This window comes from Coloeus monedula (genome assembly GCF_965178545.1).
Source record: "Coloeus monedula genome assembly, chromosome: Z".
In the NCBI taxonomy this organism is placed as follows: Eukaryota; Metazoa; Chordata; class Aves; order Passeriformes; family Corvidae; genus Coloeus; species Coloeus monedula.
Window position 1 is genome coordinate 32537007 of NC_138822.1, and position 20686 is coordinate 32557692.

The 20686-nt window shown below is 37.1% G+C and overlaps 1 protein-coding gene across 6 annotated transcripts in view; it reads right to left on the bottom strand.

The window, feature by feature from the left end:
* FCHO2 (FCH and mu domain containing endocytic adaptor 2) overlaps positions 1–20686 on the bottom strand; it is a 94972-nt gene that overhangs the window by 55033 nt on the left and 19253 nt on the right. For all 6 annotated transcript variants that reach the window (XM_082301919.1, XM_082301915.1, XM_082301918.1 and 3 more), the window contains exons 3-8: positions 17540–17614; positions 16083–16224; positions 15838–15990; positions 11694–11798; positions 9618–9716; positions 8460–8556 (exon numbers count right to left, since the gene is read on the bottom strand). In XM_082301919.1, coding sequence (XP_082158045.1) covers positions 8460–8556; positions 9618–9716; positions 11694–11798; positions 15838–15990; positions 16083–16224; positions 17540–17614 — 671 coding nt within the window. The remainder of the gene's footprint in view (positions 1–8459; positions 8557–9617; positions 9717–11693; positions 11799–15837; positions 15991–16082; positions 16225–17539; positions 17615–20686) is intronic.

Sequence of the window (20686 nt, forward strand, 5' to 3'; positions counted from 1 at the left end):
TATTTTGCTGAAGCCAAAAGGTTATTAAGTTAAAGAATAAAAGTTTTTGGTTCTATGTGTTGTTGTTTGTGGTTTGAATTTGTTCTGGTTGGTTTGTTGGGTGTTGCTGTGAGCTGGGCGCTGTTGAAGACCTGACTAAAAAGGAAGTAGGATGAGGGGGAGGGGAGAGAAAAGTAGGCAGTCTGGAGAGAATGTAAGTTCCTGAGAACCTAGCGAATGGGAAAGGGGACAGGGACTGCCACGGTCCGGAAAGGGTAAAAATATAGCCATTTAGATGGCGGGTGTGTGTGTTCGGCTCTCAGGGGAGGGAGACACACACCCAGCTCAGCTGAATCGTTACTAATAAACAATTTTCTTTTGCTTCGAGGACTTTGTCCCCATTTAATTGTATGTAAAAGTTAGTTCCTTTCTAACAGAGGTCAGTGAAAAAAAGGAGAGGGAGGAGGCGTTCCAAACGTCGGAGCTGAGATTCTCCTGCAAGCCGTGGTGAGAACTATAATACAACAGTTTCCCTATAATTCATGAGGTGCATTGGGGGGTGCAGAGATCCACACGTAGCCCATGAAAAAGAGTGCTCACGCTGGATCGCGTGGATACTGAAAAGCTGTAATCTTGTAAACAGAGAGAGATGACCCCTGCTTTTAGAAATAGAGGAAGAGAGCCTTAATTTCCAAACTAGAACAGTGTTGGGGTTTTAGGAGTTCTCCTGGGTTTTCTTCCTGTTTAAGGAATTTTCCCCATACATGTTGCTAGGGGGACAAATTGCTGGGTACTTCAGAAAAACAAAAGACTTAGCCACTGAGTAAGGGGGTGCATCTGGCTACGCTTTTGTTTCACCTGGGTTTGCGGACAGTCGGTCCCCAGTGTTTGGACGGAGAGGGAGGCTGCTTTCTTCGGCTGCTTTTTCCTTCTGCCAGAGAAGCCCCAGGATCCCAAGCCTGCCTTCCCTGCCTCGCTGGGAGCCGGGCTGTGGCCGCCCTGCCCTGCCGCTGTTCTGAGCCTTCGCTGCGTTGTAGCCCTGCACGCCCTGCCTGCCCAGACCTCCAGGGGGTTCCCTGTTTGGATACATCTCGTCTGCCACCCGGGATTTGTGCTGGTCCCTGCCATTCCAGCCTGCTGTTCCCGAGGGTCCGGCCGGACACCGGGATCGGCTGCCCAGGGGTTTGTGAAGCCTTTGTTCCATCCCTTCCCGGGATCCCAGGCCGCCATTGCCGCGTGCTCCCCGAGCTCGCTCCGGAGCGCCCCCTGCAGCCGCGGGGGAACCATCGCACCTGCCCTGCTCACCGGGAGCCGCCAGCGCCCCTGCCGGCTGCGAGCGGAACTGCACCCGAGGGGAAAGGGCCCGACAGCCGAGAGGGCTGGCACTGGATTTGTGATTGTTTGCTGTTACTGCCATAGTTATTGTTGTTTGCTTGACTTGTTATACACATATAGATATATAATAGTAAAGAACTGTTATTCCTCTTTCCCATATCTTTGCCTAAAAGCCCCTTGATTTCAAAATTATAACAACTCAGAGGGAATCTGCCATTCCAAGGGAGGCTCCTGCCTTCCTTAGCAGACACCTGTCTTTCAAACCAAGACAAACAGCTCATCCTTAAAAGACCAAACCCCATAAACTAAAATGACCCATGCTGGGCAGTTGTGGGAAGACTGCTTGACCCCTGGGAGGGACTCACATTGGAGCAGGTTCTTGTGGAAGCTTGTGGAGCTGCTTGTGGAAGTTAAAACCACGCTAGAAAAGTTTGCAGAGAACTATCTCCCGTGGCAAGGATCCCACAGCACAGCAGAAGAAACTCTTTTCCTTAAGCATACTGAAGAAAGATTTTTAAGAAGTGAAATAATGACCAAAACCCCATGTTTTGTTTTCTTGTGCTGTCAGTGGAAAAAGGGAGGGACTGGGAAAGAAAGGTGTTCTGAAGATTTGCTTTGGTTCTCATTACCCTCTTTACTTTTAGTTCTGTTAATAATAAGTCTTCTTTATACTGTTTAAGTTTTGAACCTGTGTTGCCTGAAAGCGTTTTGGTTTTCTTTCAATAATCCTTATCTCAACTCATGAAAATGAAGTTTTCAATTCCCCCTCCTCTGCTTAGCCATAGCAGAGGAAAATAAGTAGGTGGGTTTTTTTCATGGGTTACCCAGTGGGTTAGCTTAGCCAGTGTCAAGCCACGACATCTACTTAATATCATTTCCAGAAAGAATTTCAAAATGAAAAAAAAAATTCCTAAATTAATATCTCCACTTTACATGAACAATCTTACTCTTTTCCATGACTGGAGTTACCAGGAGCCTTGAGACTGATTTTCTGCATGGGCAAATAAAGTAAAATAGGTTTTCAACAGCTCCAAAAATCAACAGACCAGACTTTTTTTTAATCAGGATTACTGACCAAATTGTCAATTTTTGCATTTGGTGGAGGGAAGAAACAGAATAAAAATATTACATCTGTCCTTTTCTGAATCTTGTTATCTATGGAAGCACCATTTTATTAAAAATACTCATACTACATTTCTAATATGTAAAACGACAAGAAGAACAAAAGTCTAATACTTTACTATATGTGCAAGAGCCAGTGATGGCTGACAAACAGCAACTGTTGATAATAAACATTGTAAAGTACTGTTATCATTTAATCTGAAGAGTAGATGAACTGTAGGCATGAATTTTCAATATTTTTTAAAATACAAACCTCTTTTAGGCCCTGTAAAAAGTTCAAGTTTATTAAATGGATAATGAAAGGAGACAAGAAGTAATTTTATGGGCTCAGAGATTGTGATACATGGATCAAGCTAGCACAAAACCTATACTTAAAAAAATTATTATAACTGAAAATGACCCAATGCCTCTCTCACGCTAAATAACAGCACAGCATATGTAGCAATTGCCATCTGCACATCATTGTTTTATTGGAGAACTAGGGAGCAAACAAAGATTATGGCTTTCCATTGTTTTATCTGCATTACATTAAAATTCTTGATTTAATCTTTAATAATTTTTAAGAAAAAAAGGCAAAAATAGAGGAACAAACTACCACCAACTACTAATAATGATACCAGAACAAACTATTGAAGACAAAGGCCTTTTACAATGGGATTACATTGGTGGTGGATGAGGGAAGAGCAACTGATGTCATCTACCCTGGACTTCTGCAAAGCATTTGACATTGTTTTGCATGACATCTTGGTCTGTAAACTGGAGAGACACATAATTGACAGATGGACCACTTGGTGGATAAAGAATTGGCTGGATGGTTACACTCAAAGAGTTGCCATCAACAGCTCTATGTCCGAGTGGAAAGCAGTGACAAGTGGTGTTCCTCAGGGGACAGTAGTGGGACTGGTGCTGTTTAACATCTGTGTCAGTGATATGGACAGTTGGGAGCACCCTCAGCAAGTCTGCCAATGACACCAAGCTATGTGGCATGGTGGGAACACTAGAGAGAAGGAATGCCATCCAGAGGAACCTAGAACAGGCCCAAGAGATGGACGTCTGCAAACCTCTGGAAATTCAAAGAGGTGAAGTGCAGGATTCTGGGTCAGGGCAATCCCAAGCACAAATACAGGCTGGGCAGAGAATGGGTTGAGAGCAGCCTTGGGGAAGAAAGATTTGGTGGTGTTCATGGACAAGCAGTTTAACACGACCCGGCAGTGTGTGCACAGAGCCCAGAAAACCAGTTGTATCCTGAGCTGCATCCAAAGCAGTGTGGGCAGCAGGGCAAGAGGGGATTCTGTCCCTTTGCTCCACTCAGGTGAGACTCCACCTGGAGTACTGCATCCAACTCTGGGGTCCCCAGCACAAGAAGCTACCCTGTTGAACTGACTCCAGAGGAGGGCCACTATATTGATCAGAGGTCTGGAGCACCTGTCCTGTAAGGAAAAGCTGATAGAATTGAGGTTGTTCAGACTGGAGAAGAGAAGGTTCCAGGGAGAACTTAGAGCACCTTCCAGTAGTTACAGTGGGCCTACAAGAAAGATTGGAGAGGGCCTTTTCACAAGGGCATGTAGTGACAGGAAAGAGGGAATGACCTTAAGATGCAGGAGGACAGGTTTAGATTAAATACTAGAATGAAATTCTTTACTGTGAGTGTGCTGAGGCACTGGAATGGGTTGCCCAGAGAGATTGTGGATGCCCCATCTCTGAAAGTGTTCAAGGCCAGGCTGGATGGGGCCTTCTGGGTGAACCATGTAGTGGGCAAAACCTAATAAAGGAACAAACACACATATTTAGGTCCCCGTGTATGAGAAGAGGACACAGTTATTAAGTAACTAAAATTAAAAATTACCCATGATCAGCTACAGATATATAGGCATTCACTAACCTCTTAAAAGACATTTGATATTAACCTGACAATTTCAGACATTAAATATAAAAAGAACATGAGCTTAAACTTCTTAGCAGTTTCTATGTCTTGTGCATCAATGTTGCACACTAGAACAAACCAATTTTTAATAGATTAATAGAAGATTAAGTATCTAGAGCTAGAGCTCATCGATACCTCTCTAATCTGGAATAAGATTACTCTGGTATCACCTGCATTATTGATTTAAATATACTTCGGAAGAAAAGCAGACATTTTCTGCCGTACAATAAATAAATTTTCCAAGGAATTTGAAGCATCAGACTATAACAAACAGGAAACAAATCAGAAGTGGGCAAGTTTTGATGAACATTGTAGGACTTCATGAATGATTAAAGCATCTTCCAGCTGATGGTATCAGATCTGCTATTAAACCTAACACCAGGAAGATATCACAGATTCCTAGAATGGTTTGGGTTGGAAGGAACCTTTAAAGGTCATCTAGTCCAACCCCCCTGCAATGGGCAGAGACATCTTTGACAATATCAGGTTGCTTACAGTCCTGTCAAACCCGACCATGAATGGTTCTGTGGATGGGAAAATTACCACTTCTCTGGGCAACCTGTTCCAGTGTTTCACCACCCTCATCATCAAAAAGGTTTTACTTCTATCTAATCTGAATTTACTCTCTTCTTGTTTAAAAATATTACTCCTTGCCATATCACTACAGGCCCTATTTTCTTGTACCCATCTTTCCTATAAGGCTGCTTTGAGCTCTGGAAAACCACAATCAGCTCTTTCTGGAGCCTTCTTCTCTTCTCCAGGCTGTACAACCTCAACTCTCTCAGCCTGTCATCATAGGAGAGGTGTTCTGATAAACTCGGTGTCCCTCCTCTGGACCACCCCAACAATTCCATGACCTTTCCATGCTTGAAACCCCAGAGCTGGATGTAGCCCTTCAGGTGGGGTCTCAGCAGAGCAGAGCAGAGGGGCAGAATCCCCTCCCTGGCCCTGCTGCCCACGCTGCTTTGGATGCAGCCCAGGACACGTTTGGCTTTCTGGGCTGTGAGTGCCCATGGCTGGGTCATGTCCAGCCTCTCACCCACCAGCACCCCCAAGTCCTTCTGGGCAGGGCTGCTCTGATCTGTTCATCCCCAGCCTGTAGTGATACCAGAGACTGCTTTGACCCAGGTGCAACACCTTGCACTTGGCCTTGTTGAACCTCATTGGGGATCACATGGGCCCATTCCTTGACCTCATCCTGGTTCCTCTGGATGTTAGAGGCAGTTCAAGGAACACATTAAATTCTGATCTGAAGCCTTACTGACCCTGCCAGCTTCGTTTTTCAGTGTTTTACACTAAGTGACCTTTTTTTCAGTTAAAATTAAAGATTTGCAACAGGATGTAATAATTTCATCTTTTGTTTTGGTTTTTTAACACTGAATGGAAGTCAGAAAGCAAAAAATATAACTTCTTCAAATATTGTATTACTAAAACCTCTAAATTCTAAACTGATGTAATAAAGAAAAAAAAATAAAACAAATTCGGTAAGAAGCAGGTTATAAAGCTGACTAGATAAGTTATTTAGGTAGCAGTGCAAAAAGAGCCATTGTAAAGAAGCTCCTGAGTGAATTAAAAAACTCTCACAAAGCATTACTGTTTGAAAGAAAATCTGTTATTTGCGATAGAAAAACTTAAATTCTAGATGCCCCTGTATATTATGACTCCAGGTGACAGAAATTAGCCACCAGGGGGAGCCCATATAATCTGGTCAAAAGGACGTCCCTGTACAGATACATTTCAGATACGCAATAAACTTTACTGTAAATAGTTCTTAGTTCTCCATAATAAAACAGCCCTTATCAGTACTTCATTTCAGATTCATTCTTATTTTTACAGATATAAATAAAAGCAAATGAACTCTACTGTGAAGAACTATAAATAGCTAGAATATACTGAAATAAACTAAAATACTTTGTTATGCATTACCTTTTAGTTTATCTGAAAGTACCCACCATCTCACTGGTCATAGCAGCCCACAAATAATACGGATGAAAGAAGGCCTACATAGTTCTAGGGAAATTTAAAGTATTGCCTTCAAACAGATTTAGGTCTGTGACACTCAGAAGACATACTTTCTGCATTTGTTTTGTAAGCCAAGTCAGTGTCATTTTTTACATTGAATATTGAGATTTTTCTGAGGAGCTGCCTCCTTCTTCAGCCTAATTAATAAATACATCCCACAGACTTTTAACATTTGCTCTATGAATTAAAATATCTTTTCATCATGAAAAGTTCTTAAGACATAAAAAAGTGGGGGTTTAATAAAAAAAAAAAAGCAGTCCTTAACAGTGGATGTCTCCATTTCATTCTTAGAAGGCCGATACCTCACTTAGCCTTCCAAATCTTTCAAATTGTCAAAGTTTTATGATTCTAATTTAATTAAACAAATATATTAGAAGCAGTAAGCATAATTAACATCATTAGTAGTCTGTGTTGCTAGTCTTTTGACACTTCAAATCTTCCTGTGAATTTGTATTCTTTTGCTGCTGAATTTGACTGTGCTTTCTTCCTGTACCATGACTGCTTTTGCAAAGTTGATATCAATACAATAATTTAACACAGTAATTAAAGAAAATTCAAGGTGCATACATTTACACACCAGATGTGCTATCGCTCCTTAAAACACTTTGCCTAATTTTCTTAGAATACATTTGAAGAAGTTTTTATTTGGCCCCAGAGAGTACAGACAGGATTTGAAGAACTGTAAAGCAGGAAGTAAGCAAAAAGTGTGTAATTTCTCCATGAAATTAAAAAGTTAAGTACTACTTCGCTTAAAACTACAATGTTGTCTAGCAAAATCCAGAGTAATAGGATGGATGACTTGAAGTGCACATTGTTCTAGGACAAATTAGCAAGCACCTTTGTAAGCCAGGCAGCCAGAATGTTAAATGCAAGATGGAGATCCCTAGCCATGATATCTTGGCAACAGCTAATCAAAGAGGTCTGAATACTGAACTGTCACATGTCTATGTCCTGTTTCAGACCAATTGAACTTGAAACCCCGAAGTTCACACATTTTCTTTTTTGATCTTTACTGAAAAATTGATAAATACACAGGAAAGTCTCAAAAGTCTTTCCATATGTAATCTTACCTCAGCCCACTTGGATATCAGCATTAGAGGATCACAGAAAGAATATGAAACAATGTTACGTTAAAAACACCTCACAGACACACTGCAAGATACCTAATAATCATATTTAACAATTTACTATAAATTTTCACTATCTACTCTGGTACGTACATTCTTGCTCTGGAAAAAAACATCTTTGTGTACCTTTACTAGAAGACAGAGATGCTAGTGAGGACTCCCAGTGTTGAAGGAAACAATACTACTAATTCCTGTATTCACATACCTAGTGACTGTATATTCATGCCAATATTAAAGTGACACTATTCTGGCCATACTGTGAGAATGCTTTTTTATGCCAGTCCAGGGAAGTCTCATACACCACAACCAACCAGTAGAACCTTCAGAAAGTACTATTCACTACTTACTATTACTACTTATAGAAAATAGTATTACTAGAATAGAAAGTACTATTACTACTTACCTAAGAAGCAGTACACATTACTGTATATTAAAATAGATTTTATAAAAAATAAATATTGTCTATTAAAATAATAATTTTAATAAAAATATAATTTTAATTGGTAAGCTGAATAAAGTGATGCAACTGTTCCAGCACTTCAATAAGCAGCTTTACAGACATCTGCTCTGAATAAATTTATATTAAATACAGTTCTGAAATATAATTCATGCAGAATGTGTACAAGAAACACATAGCAGACAACACATAGTTTGTACAAGGAACTACAGTTCCTTGACCGATTTCCCTGATGTTCCAGGAAACAGTATAGCTTGGTAGTATAGACCTATAAATTACCAAGCTTTATGAACACAGATACAACATGCACATAAAGAATTCTGTGTTACCAATTCCTATGAACCATTAAATATCAAAGTTAATGAGTACTAAGAACGTGAACGTATGTTAAAAATATAGCACATTAACAAATATAGGTTTGACTTTTTATTGGAAATGGAAATCACCAGTTTTAAAGCTAACATTTCCTATTCTGTTAGCTTTAATCTCTTACCAGGCCTTTCCTTGCCAGTTCCTTTTGACTCAGCAAATTTCTGTATTAAACTCTCAACTGTAGTATTTGTCATGTTATTAATAAACTCTTCGTGCACCTTCAAAAAAAAAAAAAAAAAGAATGTGACTAACTTTAAAAAGTAGTTTTTGCTATAGTTAGGGTTAAAAGTACTTCCCTCTAAAATACATTACAAGACTTAGAGAAATCAGCATGTTATTTTATCTAGGAACCCCCTTCTCCTTCCTGCAGTATTAGTGAGTGTGGGTACAATACAGACAAAAAATGAAATGACAGGTCTAGGTTTTACTTCTATTTCTTCCATCTAAACAACTTGTGTATGTGTATTTTTCTGAATTTGTCAGTATATCCCACTATAATGTCAGGAAGACAAGCAGTTTTTTAAGCCAGCACCAGTTTAGGGTGTGAACTGTTACTACTGTATTATCACAGCTCCCACCTGCTTCAGTAAAAGCATTACTGTTGCAATAGTTTTGGTCTAACAAACGAACAACAACATGTTGTTAATAGATTTTTCCAACAAGGCAGGATATGTATGCGCTTTAGAAATAAATACCATGACCCTTGTGATGATCACTTATTAGCAGAAAATGTCAATACTGAAGTTTAAGCAAATAAAGTGACACTTCAAAAATTAAAAAATTAAGGACTGCTTAGAAAGATTATTAATTAAACCAACTTGTATCTAAACAAAAGATATTATAAAAGCTTTTGTTACTAAATATCTTTTGCTCATAAAATCCAAGAGTATAAAATATATGGAAACTTTTCAGAGTGATATAATTTCTCGTTCCAATTTAAAAAGTAGTATCCTAATTCTGTGTGAAATGACTACTAAGTTAATATCCAGGGAGCAGAACTTAGAAATACACTAAAAAATACACTAAAAATTCTTCCACTTTCAAATTCTCCTAATATTTTGTTTTCTGTTAAGACAAAATTTATTCAGACTTACTCTGTAAATTTCGTGACACTGAACTTTTAAATGCAACAGAAAGCCATGGCAATTTCAGGTTATGTTGAATTTCCATAATTTCAAAGACGTAATTACCATAAACACAGTAAGAAATATGCCATTTTATAGTTAAGAAAAACATAAAGCGTGATTCGAACAAGAAAAAATTATGGTATAAAAAATACCTCTCCTATTTGAAAATGAATTTCTTTTATGGTATTTGACAATGATTGTATAATCTCTTTCATACGAAGAAGGTGCATTTCTTCTATGTCTTGAAATTTCTGCAAACAAATATGAGCAATTAATCATAATGAAAAGATTTCCTGAAACACTAAATCTTAAATTTCAATAATTAAATACATTAAAATGAAAAAAATCAAATAAGCCTCTTTTTTTCTCTCTACATCTTTAACATGATAATTACACATAAGAAAGTAAGATGCAGAATGCAGAGAGTTATGAAATAATGCACTTTAGTAAGCAATATATCCTTTCAGAACCATTACTGAACTTTTTTTACTTACTTTTTGAACTTTCATCTAACCCTTCCAAAAAAATCTGATCTATTTGTACCAAAAGAAAATAGCTTTAGAGGGTATTCAAATTTTCTCTTTTTGCCATTACTGAAGAGTCTTGTTTTTTCATCTAAACCAAGTAATCTTATTTCTGGATCTGTTTTGCACTTCCTTTCTAGAACACTCTCCTCCTTGTAAATATACATACTCTTTCTCTAGTTAAATCTATATTCTTTGCTTCTTTAAATACGATTCATTTGATCGTTAAACTTATACATAATCTTTAAACTTATCATACATAATTTTTACAGTTTGTTCCTTTTTACCCAGGCTGTCATCTGACAGCCATTTTAAAATTACTTCCAAAGTTTTCAATGGTCCCTTTCTGGCCAAAAATCAGAACTAAAAATGTTCTCATCCTCCCCAACAGTAAACCATAATAGTCTTGAAATCCTTGTTTACTTCTGCTCTTTCCTAGTTCTCCTAGTTTCCTAGCCTATTTCTGTAACTGCCCTTTTAAGTGCGTCCAAACTTTGGTGCACCACTTAACCCTCTCTCCAGTTTGCACAGGGTTCTGTGAAGATCCCCATCTCACATCTCCTGCTATTCTGATTCACAATCATGACTCCACACATACAAGACAAATATCTCTAGCTTCCTGGACCCTCAGTCTTCTTCCATACTTACGTACTTCTGTAGTCATCACTCAGGGAGATTAAAACTACTTTCCTTTTCTCCAGCAGCCTTCCTCTTAATTACAGAGGATATGGTCATCCTGTGGAGCCTACCCTATAATGTAACTTCTTTTACTGGACATTGTAAGACAGATTTAAGCTAAACCAAATGATTGTGCACTGAAAGAAATTAAAATACTCACACCCCTCACTGGTTTTACTTTCAGAATTAATCAGCATAATTTTCAAGTGAAATGTATGCTGAATTAGGATACTACAGTGTGTGTGTGCTTCACATCAAAGTAGGATTCCATATATCCATGGATGTTATTTTTCCTACCACATCATCTTTAAAGCAGCTGTTGTACAACCAAACTGTGGGTGCAGCTACACCATTATACTTTAAATGAATTCCACACATATATCTTTAATTGGCAATTTTCATTTCCAGTACGGACAGATGTGGAAAGTTTACAAGTGTCCATTAAAACATTAAGTGGAAGTTTAAACTTTAAGTAAAAGGAACTAAGGGCATCTAGTCAACTGTGGTCTAAAATGTAGCAAGAAATGACATACGCAATGACACAGAGAACCTGAAATCTTCCGGAATACAGTCTTTTAAAAATCCCCAGAATCTTGAACAGATATAATGGCTTTTCATAACCTCAGGTAAATCCTGGGTACACATTTTAACAAGCTGCAACTTAAGTGTTTTGATGGAATAATAATGAAAAGCCATGATGGATCTCAGTATTGAAACTCCTATGAATGATTTCTGGGTGCCCAGCAATTCAGAGGATTTCTCACATAAACACAATGCATATACAATACTTCTAGAAGTTAATTTTGCTTTCTTCCAAAAATCTCTTCAAAACATTTAGAGTGCCAGCACTCCACTGTGTCATTCAAGGACAGTGCTATCACAACATACACAGTCAGTGTTTGCCTTTCAAACAAATCAATTCCCACAGGGACCAGTTTTCTGAAATCTTCCATTTCAGAAAGCTCCAGAAATGAAATAGAATACATTAACCTACTTCAAAGGTAACTCATTTAATGCAAAACTTACCTGTGCTGTTTCAGTCATTTTCAGTTCAAAATCAGATTTAAATGTAGCATACTTCTCCACATACAGTTTATAGGTATCTGTTGCTTTCTTAGATTTAACTGCTGCCTATAGATAAATACAAAAATGTGTCAAATGTCACACATAAAGGATTTTAAAGTTACTATTAAAAGAAAGCCTAGGATGATCTCTAAAAATTATCCAGAGGCATACTAAAACAGAGAAGGGTAACAACAAAATTTCAACAGCAAATATCTCAGATTAAAGCTATTAGAGATTTTACTGTACATAAATCACATACAAGTGTAACAAAGCATTTAACTCAATTAAATCCCTTCCCCTTATAAGCAATGAAAATTTTATAATAATATTTATAATAAAACTTATTTTGAAATAAAATTCTTATTGCTCAAGATAACTCATTAGCTCTGGTAAAATATGAACAATAAATTTATATTTGCAACAGCAAGATAGGAAAAAAGCAGGGTTGGAATACAGAGCAAACAGTTTTAAGTGCAATTCTGAAAGAATCAATGGTAAAAATACCAAGATGGTGAAGTTCTCTTAGAAATGAAGGAAGAAACTCAAAAGTATGGGAGTTACATCAATGGTTTTACAGATATTTGAAAATGAAGTTAGTGCAAAATATAGTGTTTGGTCAGATACAGGCAGGTTAGTTTTATAATTAATAATCTTTTGGGCATTTATCCTTTTCTTTTAATTATTTGTTGCTAATAAAAATCTTCTTTCTGGGAGTTAAGTAAAACAAAAAACAAAATACAGGAAAAATCTCAGTATTACATGCAGAACAAAACGGAATGAGGTGACCTGTAGAAGAGAAAAAGTTATTTTCAGAGTTTACAGTGTGATGCACAAGATGAAGTCTTTCAAACCTTTGATATTCTATTTCCAAGTTAAATGCCAATGAAAATCATCTTGAACACCATTTTCTTTCCTAGCTTCTTTATTCAACATGTTTACTGTCTCACTGTAATTCCCCATCAGTTGTAACTCAAAAGTATTCCTGAATTGTTAATGACATCAGTTAAGAGAGTTGTATATTCACTATTTGTTCTAGTTCTGATTAGCCCTCCTCCTCCTTTCAAATCGATTTCATCTGTCTAACTATTTTTTAGAAACTATTTTTTACTAACAATGATTTGTGAAGCTGAGTGCTATCCATAATTTCAAATGAATTAACAGAAAGACGCCCTCTGGCAAGACAGACAGAGAGATTCTGCAATTTCCAAGAGAAAAATAACAGATAATCATGAGTAACAGTGTATCATTAGCACTCCAAAGGAATAGGAACTGAAGCTACCACTGTTTTTCCAGTTACAATGGAAACTTAAGCAGATCTTAGCCACATACTCTTCTAAACTCAGCATAACCGAACCTGAAAATACTTCATGTAACAAGAATCATTCAGGAAAGTTTTATCAAACCCATCAGTTTATTATCCTGAATTTTACTTCATGATTCTCACTCTTACACATTTACACAGGGGAACCACCGAGAAGCACAGGGCCCTATCTTGTTTCCCAATTGCCATTTACTATGCTGAAAATACAACATGCTCCATGAAATCTTGCTTTTAAAATTAGGGCTCCTCTGCAGTTGATTCCAAATTTCATAACAAAAAAGGAAGGAAATGTCAAGTTAAAAGACATAAAAAAGGGGTTATTTTTTGGTAAAGCATTTTTAATTGAACCCCATGTGCAAGGGAGATTGACAAAACACAAACATTCTTCACCTCCTATCATGTTTAATGAGGAGCAGAATGCCAGTATTACATGTTGAAGAGCAATTAAAAACTAACTACTCAGCAGGACAGACAAGATGATAAAACACACGGACATTGTATGATTAACTAGCAATCTCTTCTGAAAACAGGATGTGACTACTCTCAGGTGCAGCAATTGCTAGAACTCTATTTACCAGACTTACAGTATGTGACAAGATTTACAGTATGTGAAAGAATAAGAGTCAGTCAAGTATTTTTAAGTCACTATAAATGGAGAAGTTTACGTGTCAGAGAACAACAGGAAATTATTACACAACTTAGTATTAACTTTCAGCTGCAGTGAGACTTGGAAGGTCTCAGATACCTCCTCAGATTTTTCAATAAAGTATCTCTCCAAACATTTGGCTTTGTGATAAACTCTTAGTATACTGGCGCAGATCCCTTGTTTTCTGACAAAGCAGTTATTCTGTGATTTTGCCAGTAAATAGTTTTCATGTTGCACTGAAAGCAATAAAGCTGTTTTCTACCAAAGGAAAAATAAATTATTACAATCTTTGGTCACTCTGTTTATGAAATTGCAAGTGTAAATTTGAATAGAGGCATGACTGAAGAGATGTGACAGTGTCAGTTACCTGCTCCCACTGGAAACATTTTTTAAGTACTTGCAGAGCATCCAGCTATGACCTGATTGTATCTAAGGAAGACGCATACAAGAGTAAAAAACTGACCCTCCTCCTACAGTGCTTCCTCTTTCTCCCTTCTCATGTAGACATCTGTCATGCTGAAGATTTTTTTGTTTCCAAATGAACAAGGATAATGCTACATGTTAAAAAGCCTTCCCTCAAGTCAAGTTTTCCTACTGAAACTCTATTTAGAAGAATTCAAGAAAACTATACTTTGAATACACTCACAGGGAAACATCTGCCCACACACGTCTGATTCATGTCTAGAATCCAGCATCAACTGTCATTTGAGGCAAAAGCTGGGGTGAAAAAAACTAGATTTATACCAAGATAAAACACTTGAAACATAGTCAACAGAATCACTTTTGTCATCAGTGAAAAGACAATAACCAATGCTATCTTCTCCATTAAGATAGCAGGACTAAAAGCAAAAAGATCATTCTAACAAAAAACAAAGTCCTACACAGATCAGTTAATTGAAATGGAAATAGCCAGAGGAATCAAGATTTAATAAGAGAAGTTATAATTAGAGACAAGGAAATGTGACCTCCTTCCTCTACTAGTTAGATTCCTGAAAACAGGAAAAAGTTACTTTTTACCCAGCAGGTCATGGAAGGGGATCCTTCCCCGCTACTCGGCACTGGTGAGGCCCCACCTGGAGTAGTGTCTAGTTCTGTGTTGTTCATTGCAAGTGAGACATGGACATACTGGAGAGGGTCCAGAAAAAGGGTATGAAGATAATTCAGGGACTGAAGCATCTCTCCCATGAGAAAAGACTGAGACTGCTGGAACTGTTCTGCCTGGGGACAGGAAGCCTTAGGGATTATCTTACCAAGAGATATAAATACCTGAAGGGAGGGTACACAGAAGGTAAAGTCAGGCTCTTTCCAGTGGTGCCCAGTGACAGAACCAGAGACAATGGGTACCAACAGAAAACACAAAAGGTTCCCTCCCTCTGAATGTCAGGAAACACCTTTTTCCTGTGAAGGTGATTGAGCCCTGGCACAGGTTGCCCAGAGAGACTGTGGAATCTCGGTCCTTGAAGATACTAAAAAGCTGTCTAGACAAGGTCTTGAGTAACTGGCTGGAGGTGGTCCTGGCTGAGCATGGGGAATAGACAGGATAACTTCCAGAGGTCCCAGTCAACCTCAGTCATTGAGGGATACTGTGAATGGATCAACACCCCCACCATAACCCAAGGACAGTACTAAATACATCTCAAGATACTCATCCCTTGAGTCTCTGGTCCATGAAATTGGAACCTTTTAAAACAGCAGTGAAACTGTTGATAACATATTTTTCTTTATTGAACAGACTTGAAATACTCATGTACTTAGCTACTTTATCTCATTGCAGGGATAACACAATTACTCCTGAGTTCAGTAACAAGAGCATTGAGTATTTGATTATTTATATAAGGAAATATATTCAAAAACATAAGAGATGCTAAAACAGTTGAGCACAATTTCTGTTGAAGCCACTGCACAAAACTATCATTTGATGCAGGTATTTACAAAGTGAAGAATTAGAACTACGGTACAGCTAGAACAGATAAGGAAGTAACTGTAAACAAAACATAATTAGGTATTCACAATATTATACATATTACAAAATAGTCACAACTACTACTTTTAACTACATTTAACCCTTTCTGAGCATTTCACTTATTAAAACAAGGTGAACATGTAAGGCAATTAGTAACAACTAAAGTAAGAGCTACCTTTTCAATTTCTCTCTGTGTTGCTCCTTCCTTTTTCAAGCGTTCTTGTTCCACACACTTTGCATTGTAGTTTTCTTTTGATTTCTGCAAGGCCTGAGTGATACTTTGAATATTTTGCACTGCTTCCAAAGTTCCTGAAACATCTTCTTTAGTCTGCCAAATATCACATGGTTGTCAAAACCAAACCTTTTTAATTTTACTGTTAACAACTCATTGGACATATGTAGGAAAAAAAAATTAATAACCTTTTTATAAGCTTTGATCTGTTCATCTCCATACTTGTGTACTTCTTTTATTAGTTCTTGTAACCTCCGCACAAGATCCAAGTGACAACTTGCTAGTTTTTCTGTTGAGGTTTTGAAAACATCCCAAACTGGTGCAAATGTCCTGCATTGAGGAAAATAATATGTAATGTTAATCTGGATTTTTTCTTTCAGTTGGCAATTTTTTTAGTAGTGCTAAGGGATAATCAGAAAGTTTACAGTTCACCTCTCTTCTTAAAATTGAAACAAACAAAACACCCAACAACTGCTGTAAATTCTTATTAAATATGTTCCCAATGTACTTGGCATCCTATCCACTAATTTTTCCATGTTTTATGTTTTACTTGTATTAACTCTAATATGTAAAATACAGCAAAGTTCATTTCATGCTATGATGAGCACACAATAATGCCAAGTGTCAAGATGGCGCAAGAACGGCTTAAAAATAATTTAACACGTAGTATTACTATGTATGTACTGGAACAGTGTGAACAAATCAGGAATTTCTTGGTTAGTTACGTTTCTAGTTGTCTTACATCATTGCAGCCACAAGATGGAGGAAAATATATTGGCAAAGATGGTCTGTCACTAAAAGGGATTTAGTGATTAATAAAGATGAACAAAGAGTTGGGATCATTTCCCAGATTCAGATTTCTGTGTTGAATGGGCTTTCTCCAGCTATTCTAAAGATACACTTCTGCCTTGCTATTGTGGTTAGTGCTGCTAAAAAGTCAATACTAACCATAGGCTTTAAAGCTCTTGTGTTCAGAGGTTCTGTACCTGCTTGTTAGTTTAAAGAGCAGCAACAACTATTATCAAATTATCCACTGATGAAAGCTCCCCACACTTCTAGATTACATTACTATGAATAAAAAAATAAATCTAGCTTTATCTCAGAAGTCCAAGTTTTCATTGGCCTAATCTTTCTAATGAAAAAGCATCCATTAATCTTTCCAGTTGTTAAAAACATACCCTATGTATAAAACTTCCGTTTTTCCATAGATTTATTCCACAGAGAAGTCTCATTCTGAACATCTCTGAGAACATATAACACTCCAAAAATCAGAAATAATAGAAATAAATAAATTCACTGCCACATTTGCAGGCCACATGTTCTCTCTTCAAAATAATTTCCATAGGCTTGAGAGCACATAATAGAAGTCACTATGTCTGAAAAGAACTCAGCTTTAAACACACAGGAAAAGACAGTTTTTCCGTGTTTGGGCTTTGGTCTTTTTATTCAGTTTCAAAGAACTCCTCTGTCTTTCTCTTTGTCATAGCTGCATGAATTTTTGCATGGTTACTAAAGACTTAACAATCACTTTTAAAGGTGGCAAAGTTATGGTAACATCCAACATCATCAATAAAATCTTCAGAATCAAACTTGATTCTTACCATGTACACACTCACTTATTTCTCTCTTATGTACACTTACTTACCCAAGTTGTGTGTAATTGCTTGCTGATTTGGCTAGTTTTGTCATTGACCTTGAATATGTCTCCTCTATTGTAGCCCTGCCAAACAAAGCCATCAAAAGCATAATCAAAATTTTGAAGATATGAAGACTGAATATGCATTCTAAAGGTGCAAAACAGAGGACGTTTTACATGAGCTAAAAATTACTCCATTTAAATGATCTCTCAAAAGCTGTATGAAAAATCACATTAGTATATTTTTTAAAAATAATCTAAGAACCCTGTGACAGAACATTGCAGAGAACAGAACAAACAAAACCTAGGAACTGAAGGCTTGAAAAAGACAATTCCTTCTCTCTATTTGCTGCTCTCAACTGCCATTAACATTCCTTAACAGACAGAACAGACAGAACAAAGCGCCATGACAATCATCTATCCAGGACTGTCTAAGCAGGAGAGTGTTACACAGCAACAAAATAACATGTATTTGTAACAAAAACTTTACAATAAACAAACAGTGTTTACTGAGCAATCACATTAAACAAAATGAGGTCTTGTTTAGTCTTCATGTTGGGGGTAGGTTGCCTTTTCCTTTAAGTCCTTCACATAGTGGTACTTGAGTTTGGAAATTCAAATAACATGCAATGATAAGTATTGTATTCTACTGTTTAAATTCATTTTAATGGAAGGTTGTCTCAATTTGTGAAAACTTCTTCCTACACAATGTGTTCTTATATTTTCCTTCACTCAAACACACAATTTCACTTGTCTTTTAGAGATGCAAAATCCAAGGGTTGGCACAGATTTCCCCCTTAGAGCCTCTGCAGAGGCAATTGCCATGGAATCATCTATTACAGCAGTGACTCCCTGCAAGTCCTTCCCTGTCAATCTTCCTCACCCTCCTACTATTAAAGATACACAGTATTTTAAGTTTTCACCCTAAACCAATATTCATTATGTAATGTCAACTTAGATTTAGAGTAAATACTGTAATTTTCTTTTCTTGAAAAGCTTGGAGCAATTTCTTTCCTGGTGTGTAATACCTTTACACAGGACAAGAGAGAAGAAAAAAAGGCAGATGAAGAATTCATCCCTCTCTCAAGTTATACCACGACTATAAAACTTGAGACAGAGGTTTCTATTTCTCCTGTATAGCAACAGTTCACAGCCAAAAAGAATTGTCTTGTGAAAATATGAAAACAAAATAGGGGCATTCACCTGAAACAGAGGGGAATGTATTAAAACCTACTGAACTTCCAAAATAACTATCCACTTAGTTAGCTGGAAATCTCTTTGGAGAAGGAGATTAAACGACAACATTCAACAAATAAATTTCATTTTAAGTATTACCTACTGCAAAGTTATTCATCATTAAAAAAAGACAATTAACTTTATCCTCCTTCCACATATGATGGTATCTTTGATGATACGAAAAAGTTCAAATTTGCAAGGCTTGGAAATCTTGCACGCTGCACAGCAGCAAGCACATATGCACCAAACAGAAACAATGAGGTTTTTTTAAATTATCATGATGAACAATATATTTTGACTAATCATCCATATCTTCTATCAAAGTTTTTCAGATTTAATAACTCAGTGCCTTATTTTTTCTCTTTAAGCACAAAAATTCTGACCAAAATCCACATCCCTTTTCTTTGAACCAATTTACAGCATATTTCCCCAAATTATCTCCACAAAACTGGAGTTCTGCAGTTCACCACAGAGTATTAACTTATATCAGTTAAAAACACTAAGAACCGAAAGATGACCAGTTACTACATTCATTCTGTCAACTGACTTTGCAGAACACTCTGTAGTACAGGTAACAGACTGATTTTCTTAGTAAATTAATTTTCACCCATTTGAAGATGTGTCTTTGCTTGGGATCTGCTAAACATTTTAAAGTTAAATGGAAACATATGCATTGCTAGTTTTATCTGATTTAGGAGATTCTTTCTATGATGCTTACAGGCAATTGGTGCAGAAAACCATTAGGAAGACTCCTGGAGAAAAGCCAACACATTCCTGTACCTATTTCTTTCCTAGATAAGCAGAGTGATTTCTTAGATATACAAAGTTTAGATTTTAAATGAACACGAACACATGACAGTTCACCTACAAAATCTTCCCCATATTTAAAGAAAAAAACAGCTATGCAGGCAGCTCAACCTTCTTATTTTGACTTCTTTAAAAAACAAAAATTGTTACATGCTTTATCAACAAAGCATGGCCTTTATTCAAGGCCAGGTTGGATGTGGCATTGAGCAATCTGCTCTAGTGAAAGGTGTCCCTGACCACAGTGGGGGGGTTGGAACTAGATGACCTTTAAGATCTCTTCCAAACCAAACCATTCTATGATTTGATGATTCTAAGAGCTGGTATCTAATCTTTCAGCAGACAGCTAACCTGTCCCATTCAAGATTTACCAACAGTAAGCAGACTGCCTGGCAGAAAACTCACTCCTTCAGACGACAAACTTCTGAACCACAGATCCAACTGGCTCTCAGTTCTTTTAGAATATGACCAATAACAAATACTCAAGAACAAAACTCAAGAAGTGAAAATTGTATTGATATTGACTCACTGAACACAGACAAGGAGGAAAACTTCTCCTTCTAGGCTATCAAGTAGGAATATCAGATACAGCATAGGAATATTGTTACAAATTAATACATTTCAAACACTTGTTTTTCTCAAAGAGAAAAAACTTTACAATCTCACAATGCTCTTACAGGAATTCTGAAAGAATGTTTTTTTTTAAATACTTAAGATAACTATAATTTTAAAAGTTCCATATCTTACACATTTTTTCATTACCATTTCTAAGGCTGGAGAAAAGGAAACAATACTCTTCCCCAAATAGGCTACACACAACTAAGACACTATTCTGAACAGCAAAAGTAACAGAGATGGGCTTCACACAGACATGCATCCTTTGTGCACTAAACAGTCTGTACATCCAAATGCACTGAGCCATCTCTCCTTTCCATGCAAAATCACTTCATAAAAAAGTATATTTTCTGGCTAGTCTAGAGACTCCAGCAAGCCCAACTGACCAGATGACTGCTCTACCTAGAAAGAGTATGTACTCCAACTTCTTAAAAAGTATTACCACCAACTTGGATCTGTCTCTACCTATTCAATAGTTTTCAGTTTTCACTCTCTCATGTA